Source organism: Babylonia areolata, chromosome 1, assembly GCF_041734735.1.
Source record: "Babylonia areolata isolate BAREFJ2019XMU chromosome 1, ASM4173473v1, whole genome shotgun sequence".
Classification (NCBI taxonomy): Eukaryota; Metazoa; Mollusca; class Gastropoda; order Neogastropoda; family Buccinidae; genus Babylonia; species Babylonia areolata.
In genome coordinates, this window is record NC_134876.1 from 10,755,099 (window position 1) to 10,765,098 (window position 10,000).

The 10,000-nt window shown below is 41.1% G+C and overlaps 1 protein-coding gene across 2 annotated transcripts in view; it reads left to right on the top strand.

Annotated features, from left to right (window-relative positions):
- LOC143291147 (innexin unc-9-like) overlaps positions 1-10,000 on the top strand; it is a 492,319-nt gene that overhangs the window by 127,483 nt on the left and 354,836 nt on the right. Inside the window, exon 1 of one of the 2 annotated variants that reach the window (XM_076600834.1) lies at positions 7,170-7,396. The exons of the other annotated variant lie outside the window; for it this stretch is intronic. Coding sequence (XP_076456949.1) covers positions 7,287-7,396 — 110 coding nt within the window. The 5' untranslated portion in view covers positions 7,170-7,286. Of the gene's footprint in view, positions 1-7,169; positions 7,397-10,000 lie in introns of those variants that run through there. 2 annotated transcript variants of the gene reach the window in all.

The following is a 10,000-nucleotide window of genomic DNA, read 5'->3' on the forward strand; positions in this document are numbered from 1 at the left end:
GGTAGGTGAGAGAGTGGGGAAGGGACTGCACAACTCCTCACTAAAAAAAAAAAAAAAAGTCACCTGTGCTGGTCAGGCAACCCAGGTCCTAGAGAGGAGCGGCCTGCCCAGCATCGAAAGCCTGATGATCCAGTGCCAACTACGCTGGACAGGACACGTTGTCCGCATGGCAGACAGCAGGATCCCGAAGATGCTCTTGTATGGCCAGCTGAAGGAAGGCCACCGCAAACTTGGAAGACCCTGCAAGCGCTTCAAGGACACCTTGAAGATAAAATTCAGTCTGTGACATAGACATCGCTTCCTGGGAAACTGATGCTCTTGACCGCTCTCGCTGGAGGATGCTGTGTTCTCGTGGGATAAAGACGTTTGAAAACAGGAGAACGCTGGCCATTATGGAGAAGCGTGAGCGAAGGAAGCAGGGCTCAACTTCTGGAGACGTTTTCCCTTGCAGCATCTGTGGGAAGTGCTGCGCATCCAGAATCGGCCTCTTCTCCCATATGAGGACACACACAGACAAATAAGCATGCCTGCCTGCCTACTCATCCGTCGGTCCGACGGGAGACTCTAACAACAACAACAACAATAATGAAAGTAGCAATAGTAGTGGAAGTAGTAGTAGTAGCAGTATAGTAAACTCTCCTGTAATGGGCTCTAAGCGCCGCACGTGAAACAATACATATACAAAAGTGCACAATGTATTATAACAGCACTTGAACACACACACACACACACACACACACACACACACACACACACACACACACACACACACACACACACACACACACGGAGTATGAAAATGGTGCATTAAGACGAACTGCACACATGACATTGTATTCATTTTCGTAAACTGAGCAACTCGATTCTCACAGTGGAGCCATGAAGAGAATCAGACTGCTTGGGTAGAATTTCTCTGTGTGGTTGGAATGTCTCTGTATTTCTCTGTGCAGGCGGGATTTCTCTGCTTAGATGGGGTTTCCCCAGTCGCTCGCTGCCTCCACGTTTCTTGTCGATCCATGAACGCAGGGTGGAACGTGTTCCAGCAGTTAACTGCCTGTTTGAACCATTGACAGAGGAACCATGGTGAAATGAGATCATTTTGGCCTGTTTCTGAAGTGCGTTCTACTAATTTGTGTACTTACCAATGATGTCAGTGATATCATGAACAAAAGCGATGCAGTCCCTAAAAGGAATTGTCCAAGGAGAGAAAGGCGACTGACATTGTAACCTGTAAACTCTGTCTTATCTAATAGCCAGGTGACAGCGTATTTGTCAGCGGCAGTCAAGAGCTTTTAAGCTGTGATGGATGGACCTGTAGCTTGCAAGAGGAAAGAGAGAAAGGAGAAGCCAAAAAGAAAGAGGTGAAGGGAGAAATTAAAAACGAAAGAAAGAAGGAAAGGACGAAAAGAAGCGAAAACGTACAGACAAAAATAAAGCTTCTGTCAATTAAAAAAAAAGGGTGGGTGGGGGAGAGACGACATTGGACAGCAAAACACAGGCAGACAGAAACTCTGACAGACACTAGACTGATAGCAAATAAGCCAAAAAGAAAGAAGACAGCCAGACACACTGACAAACAAATGGACAGACAGAGAGGAAATAGGTGTCCCCTCTACACCGCATCTAAGGCAGCAGTATTCTGATGAAAAGCAAACGAAAACACTCAACAAAAAAGACACCATGACGGCACAAGATTGTGAAATAATTATATATAAAACAAAGATACGAGTTAGTAATAATGACAAAGATATACAATATATATCCGATATATATTCACATGAATTTTATACAGATACAAACCAAAACGATCATGAGTTCGAATTGTACATGCCAAATAAGATAACAAGGAAAATGTACACAACACCCTATTTCACTTAAGTCTACATCATTATTCGTGGCCTGCGACTCACACGTTCACTCGTATACACGACGTGTTAGACCCCTGCCATGCAGGCAGCCATACTCCGTTTGGGGGTAATGGCACTTGGGTGTAATTCAATACAAGTTCATAAAGAGTGATGTTCAGCGACATCTCAAAGAAAATTCAAGGACAAGTGGCATAAGATGTTACTCACAATCGAACTTAACACCAAGGCACATCACTGAGCAGTGGCATATGATCACACAAGGGTAATACAATACGACGCAGCACAACAGAAATCATACTGCAGCAGCATACGGTACCACAGTATGCCATAGCATAGCATAGCACAACACAGCATACCTCACTATGTCATATGTGACAAATTCAGTAACATATTGCATAAGGCCAAAACCGTACAATGTCATGCGATATTATTGCATACCTTATAAGGATAACTATTACAACTACATACCTAATAATGACCTACCTTAGTCATTCGGATGAGACGAGGTCCCGTGTGCAGCATGCACTTAGCGCACGTAAAAGAACCCACGGCGACAAAAGGGTTGTTCCTGGCAAAATTCTGTAGAAAATCCACTGCATTAGGAAAAACAAATAAAACTGCACGCAAGAAAAAAAAAAAGGGTGACGCTGTAGTGTAGCGACGCGCTCTCCCTGGGCAGAGCAGCCCGAATTTCACACAGAGAAATCTGTTGTGATAAAAAGCAATACAAATACAAATAATGCACAGCCCAAATCATACAAAAACCATGCGACACCACAGCCGTACCACACCACATCACACCTCACCACACCACGTCACAACACACTGCACCATATTAGCATGTCATAACAACACTACGCTATTACCACACCTCTCCACACCATGCCTTACCATTCCATATCGTATCATATACCACACCGCTATCATCCAACACCATACCACCCACACGTCACACCAAACCATACCACACACCACAACGACAACCACACCATAATACTCACAGACCTCTCACCAGCAACTAGTAGCCAGCCAACGCTGATTAATTTCCCCCTGCCCAGCCGACACAGACAGCTTTGCGAGGTTGGACCAGACCTTCAACGTGTACGAAGTGCACGTGCGGAAAACTGAAACCTGTTTCTGTGGCAGCGAATTATCAGCTACGTTTACACCCAATTTTCCCGATCGATAACCGGGCGAAGTGATTGCCTCATGCAAAACAGCCGCAAGCAGACTGGGGCTTCAATTGAGGTTTCAATCTTTCAAGGTTTTGTTTTTTTTCTGCAGTATTTACTTTTTTTTTATATGTTTGTCATCTCTCTCTCTCTCTCCCTTTCTCTCGCCCTCCCCCCCCCCTCTCTCTCTCTCTCTCTCTCTCTCTCGCTCTGTAGCTGTTTGCTACTTGTAGCTGAAAGCAGAGGAAGATGAATATGTTTCATCCCGCTGTCTGTAGACGTAGACAGTAGACAGTGAAGTCGGTGTGACTTGAACGATCATCCTCTGACAAGGCAACACATCGAGCCGCTATCACACTCCTCTCCTCTCTCTCTCTGGCCTTCCTTCTTCCCCGGAGTGGCCACTGTCTGGGCCCCCTCCCCGTGATAAGCTTGCTTGGTGGCCTTCTTTCTTTTCATCTCTGCCACTGACACGCGCCAGACCGTGTTCCAGAGTGAAGTGCATGGGGCTGCTGTTGATCCTGCCGTGTTGTTGTGTGCCGGTCCCTCGCTGGGTGTGTGTGTGTGTGTGACGATGATGATGATAATGATGGTGATGATGACATGTGTGTGGAGTTTGTGAAACACGCCGATGTGTCGTCGCTCGCTCGAGACTGTGAATGATGAATGAATGAATGAACGGTAGGTGTTTATACACTCTGTGGATATATATATATATATATATATATATATATATATATATATATATATATATATATATATACACCTGCTTTTATGTTTTTCTTCTTTTTCTTTTTTTTTCAAGCGCTTCCTTATTCACACCGATGACATTGAGAGGTAAAGAAATTGAGGTGCAATGAAGCAGTGATTTTTTTTTTTTTTTTTTTTTTTTTTTTTTAAAGTAATGAACATGTGTTTCATTCCGACGTGTGTGTCTTCTGTTCATTGTTCAATGCAGTGCCACAGTGACTGCTCACTGGAATCTGTCCTTCCTCATGACGTTGATCAATGAAAAAAAAAAATATATATATATATATATAAGCCTTCAAATGTCAGTCACTCACTCAGTATGACGACTGTCTCTGCGTACGCAATACTTGCTGACGCAGCAAAATCAAAGATGTTCAGAATCGATCCGTCGCGTGAGAGAGAAAGAGAGAGGGGGGAGGGGGGAAGGAAAAAAAAAGTTTCTCTCTGGGACGCCGGACAAGAAGCTCTAAGTTTGCCAACGGGACCTTTCTGTGGCTGGCCTCATGTCTGAAGCGCAAAATCAGCGCTTCCCTCACCCCTCTCGGAACCATAACCGCATTATTTACGTCAGTTTTATATTCGTTTGTTTGTTGTATTTGTTCTTTTTTTTTATCAAGAACACATAATCATGTGGCATTCTGTGTATTACCACTACTTAAAGCAAAAGGTTTATAATTCTATAATCAGGCTTCGATGGAATATAGAGACAGATTATTCAGACTGTCCTGAGACAGGGTGATTTTTTTTTCTTTGTTGTTGTTGGGTAATTTAGTGTTTATCCGAGCAGGCTGATAATGCTTGGTGATGTATCAAACAACAGCTTATTAAGAGACATTTGACTGTTTATTTGTTTATATACTTATTTATCTATTTGTTTATTTATTTATTCATTTAGTCATTCATTTAATCATTCATTTGTATAGTTATTTATTTTGCCGTTACTTTGCAATTCAGCAGGATTATATGTGTGAGGGACCTTGGAAATACATTTCATTAACGTATGAGTGATTTATTTAGTTAGAGACTTAGTGATTTACTGAGTCAGTTAGTGATTTAGGTAGCTAGTTAGGTTGTTAGTTATCCAGCTAGTTAGTTTATCATCTATTCATTGTATGCCAAATTCATATTTCCCTCTCGGATGATGTACCAGTTAGTAAGCATAAACTGTGTTCACTGTCCAGTTGATTTTCAAAAGAAATGATTTCGCTATTGAGAAAATACCACACCATTCAAACGATTGCACATTGTCCATTTCAGTTGTTGTTGTTTTTTTTTTTCTGAGGTATCTGATAGTATCCGCGCTCTCTCTTTCTTTCTCTCTGTCTGCCTGCCTCTCTCTCTCTCTCTCTCTCTCTCTCTCTCTCTCTCTCTCCTGCTCCTGTTTTCCCCATTTCTAGGGACTAGATATCACAGTTTATTTTCTTATTATTTTCTCGCCAGCCCTACTTTATAATGCTATGCCATTATCCAGGTGATCTGTGTGTGTGTGTGTGTGTGTGTGTGTGTGTGTGTGATTCATCATTAGCTTTAAAATATTTAAATTGACTACTTTGGGCCAATTTTGTGATGTGACTGGTTACTTTATGAAGTGACTCTTGACTCTGGAAGGCTACACTTTAAATTGGTACGTCTTGAACATTCAGTGACACGATGCTAACTATGCTCGTCTATGCTGACTGACGACTTTATTAAGTTTCATACTTGTGCATGGACGTGGTTTATATTCATTGTTAGATTTTATCCTCTTCATTTCAGCCTCTTGGCTTTAACTGCGAGCATGCCATCGACCTTGCTGTCCATGCGTACGATAATAAAACCTTGAATCGTAACATATCTTCTGTTAAAACTGGTGACAGTGACGATTAACGATTATGACCTTCACACCTACATCAGAATCACAGGCACTTTGCTGCATCTCACCTGCCTATGTATTTGCTGTCCTTCTTACTGGCACCAACATAAAGTCAGCAGTTTGGTGTAAAAAAACAACAACAAAAACAACAAAAAAACATCTGTCTCCCAAGTGTTGTGTAGCTAATGGAGAAGCATCCCCATCACAGGCGTGGTATCGACCATGCTTCTTGAGATTGTCATGGCATTGTGAGGAGTTGCTGAGATGTAGTGTTATCTGGGGCCTGCTAGGTTACTTCATCAATATCAGGCTTTAAGAATACATATCCATTGATTTTTTTATGGGAAGTTTTGTAATGTACCTATCTGATATGATAAAGTCTTAAAGTGATTCTGACTCTGATTGTGATACGTTAAAGCCTGTTTTTTTTGTTTGTTTTTTTTTGTTGTTGTTGTTTTTTTTTCCCAACGTGTTTATTTTGTTTTTGCTTTTGGTTTTGTCTGCTTGTGTACTGCCCGATCTTTCTCCCTCTGTCTATCCCCCTATTACTCAATATATCGATATGAAAGCAAACCCATAAAGCTCGTGTGTGTGTGTGTGTGTGTTTGTGTGTGTGTGTGTGTGTGTGTGTGTGTGTGTGTGTGTGTGTGTGTGTGTGTGTGTGTGTGTGTGTGTGTGTGTGTGTGTGTGTGTGTGTGTGTGTGCATGCCCAACATTTGTTTTCTTCGTTTATCAATATGAAGAAATGAATACAAACGTTGTTGTATTTAGCACCAGTGTGATAGACGGTGAAAATGCATGTGCTATAACTGGCTGTTGGTATAAAACACATGGCATTATGTATGTACAGTTGAAGTGTTTGGCATTTACGGTACAGATGGTGATCGTTGGAGACTCCTGTCAGAGACTTATACTTGACACTCTTCAACAAATTGATGTTTAATGTTTCACGTTCCGGACTGAATACGTGTGTGCTTCATCATACTTCTTACATGTCAGTTTCATATGAATAGTGTGATGAGCTATCTGTGAACAACACTATGAATATAGGCACGAACTTTGTCTGAACACGTCCGACGTTACCAATCAACTGAATGAAATCATGGGTAACGTATTCCAGACATCTCCTGTGCGCTGGTTTAATGATCAAGAGCAAAATCAGCAGCAAGGTGCTATCCTAAATCCTTAGATATGGTGAGAGTCTTTTGCAGATTCGATGTCTTTTGAAAAAACAACGCTTTAACTTGTGATATTTCAAACATTGATCTCCACCCCTTATACAGTGAGCATTTGGAAAACGCCAACAAGCGAAACCTTACATGTGTTCGTTTCTGTTACAAAGAAGCGACATCACCAAGACCTATTTATATTGATGGACATCTACTCCGGAAATAAACTGGGGAAGAGAGAGAGAAAGAGAGAGAGAGTTATTTTTGGTTAATGTCATCCTATGACGATCTGAACCAGAAGGGGGGAAACTCAGATGACGCGTTGTTAAACGTGTGCTGCGGACGAAACATGCTCTTCGCAAGCGAACGATTTCATCACCGAATCCCAAGACAGAAATAGTAAGACTCTTAGCTCTCTAAAGCGCGTGTAAGGCTAGCTGCTAGTTATAGTTCCGCACACAAGAAGACTTCGACAATGACCCGAGAGCGTCACCGGACACGTCACGCCACGTCAGGGACTCACCACGTGCACCACGGGCACGGGCACGGGCATGGGCACGGCGGGAGTCACTTTGGCAGTCTGTGGTGAGTAGAGGGTGGGGGGGTATCACGGTCCTGTTGGGACACTTCTTGTGGATCGTTTGCGATCTGTTTTCTCTTACACTTTTGTGTATTTGTATTTCTTTTTTATTACAACAGATTTCTCTGTGTGAAATTCGGACTGCTCTCCCCAGGGAGAGCGCGTCGCTGCACAACAGTCCCACCTTTTTTTTTTTTTTTTTTTCCTACGTGCAGTTTTGTTTGTTTTTTTTCCTATCGAAGTGGATTTTTCTACATAATTTTGCCAGGAACAACCCTTTTGTTGCCGTGGGTTCTTTTACGTGCGCTAAGTGCACGCTGCACATGGGACCTCGGTTTATCGTCTTATCCGAATGACCAGCGTCCAGACCACCACTCAAGGTCTAGTGGAGTGGGAGAAAATATCGGCGGCTGAGCCGTGATTCGAACCAGAGCGCTCAGATTCTCTCGCTTCCTAGGCGGACGCTATATCTTTGGGCCATCACTCCACATGTTTCCAAATACGTATGTTTTCATGCTTGACGGATCCTTCTCTCTTTCTGTTTCCGTGAGATCATGTTTCCACGTATATTTTCATTCTTTTTTTTTTTTTTTTTTTTTAACTTGGTGCTCCCTAGTAATGCAGTCCTGATAGGAATATGGGGTGTCGCAGCAAGATTTTTTTTTTTGGTTTTGTTGTTGTTGTTTTGTTATTTGCTTTCTCTCTCTCTCTCTTTTTTTTTTTTTTTTTTTTTTTTTTTTTTTTTTTTTTTTTTTTTAGTTTCTCTGGTAATGTATTTTTGTGTCTTTTCTTATCATATTATCAAGTCAAAATACACTGTCACTCTGTTGCTGTCTCTCTCTCTCTCTCTCTCTCTCTTTGGATATATTCTCTTTCTCTCTGTCTCTGTCTCTGTCTGTCTGTCCGCCTGTCTTTTATCTCTTCTCTGCTTGTGACAACATGAACACGAATCAGCCCGGCGCTCCACTTTTTTTCCATTATTTCTTCCTTTTTTTCTTCTTTGTGTGTGTGTGTGTGTGTGTGTGTGTGTGTGTGTGTGTGTGTGTGTGTTTATATATATATATATATATATATATATATATATATATATATATATATATATATGTTCTTTTTCTTCCAGAATTGACCTCCATTTCCTTATAACCCCCCCATCCTTTTCTTTTCCACTTCGGGTTTTCTTGGCAGGTAAAGAATAGGGGGGGGCGTGGGGGGGGGGGGGGGGGGGGGGAAGGGGGGGGGGGGCGGAAGCAGTGCCGCTTGTATTGAAGACGAGGAAATTGCAGAGACATATCCAGCAGAGATGGGGTCAACACGTTCCTTCTGTGCTTGTCTCCGCTTCACGTGATGCAACACGCAGGCAGCTTTTTTGTCTCGTGCCGGAGTGATTTGACATGTGTGTTTTATACCACCTGAAAGAACGGTGTGTGAGTGTGTGTCGGTGGAGGGGCAGGGAGTGTGGGGTGGGGATGGGGGGTCGGCGGATGGAGGAGGTGGTAGGGGAAGGTATGGGGGTGGCGTGGACTGAGGAGTTGGTGGTGGAAGAGGAGAGAACATTGGGGTTGTTGGGGGTAGTAGGTGTTTTTTGGTGGGTGGGGATACTTAGTGAATAGCATGTTGACCATTTTGATTTGTTTTGTTTTGTTTCTTTTCATATCCAGTTACATCATTTTTTTTTGTATTTCATTGTGATATTATTATTATTATTATTATTATTATTATTATTATTATTATTATTATTATTATTATTATTATTATTATTTCTTGTTTATGTATTTGTTCATTTACTTATTCATTTATCGATCCATTTGTTTGTTTGTTTATGTGTTTGTTTATTCATTCGTTCATTTATTTGTTTATATGTTTGTTTATTCGTTTATCTATTTATGTATAAGTTGTTTTCATCTCATTTCTTCTTTTAACTTTTCAAGAATATATGACATACTTTTCAATCATTTCTTTCTTCTCCCAATTCTTTTGTCTTTTTATTAAAAAAAAAAAAAATGCGATTCTACTACTGTTACATATCGTATATTATCAGAAAAAAAATGAAAGAAAGAAACCACTTGTTCATATTTCTTCTCGCCCCCGACATCGTCGCCATAGTCTTCTTCTGCTCTTTCATAATCACTTATTTCTTTTATACGTGTTTCCTTTCTGTAGAATGTTGTCCGTTGTTAGGGAAAATAATTTTGTCTGCTGCTGGAGAAACATGACTAGTTTGAATGTATTTCTTTGTTGTTGTTTTTTTACTCGATTAATCTTGTTTGTTAGTTGTTGTTAGTTGTTGTTGTTGTTGTTTTCTGTTTGAGTGGTATGTAAAAGAAGCATGTGTGTAATACTTCAATGTCCTCAGTGGGGACTTACCATGCCTTTTCTTGACTGTTTCGTATTTTGTTATGTTTTGTTCCTGTTGTTGTTGTTGTTGTTGTTGTTGTTTATCCATTTCTTTTCTTTTAGTTCATCATTGTCGATGTTTTTGTCGTTTGTCGTTATTGTCTTCACTTCTGTTCTTCCTTCTTCAGGTCTCCACCATTATCTTATTCTCTTTCTTTTTTTGTTTTTGTTTTTGGTTGTTTTTGTTTGGTTTGTTTGTTTTGAGGGTTTGTTTG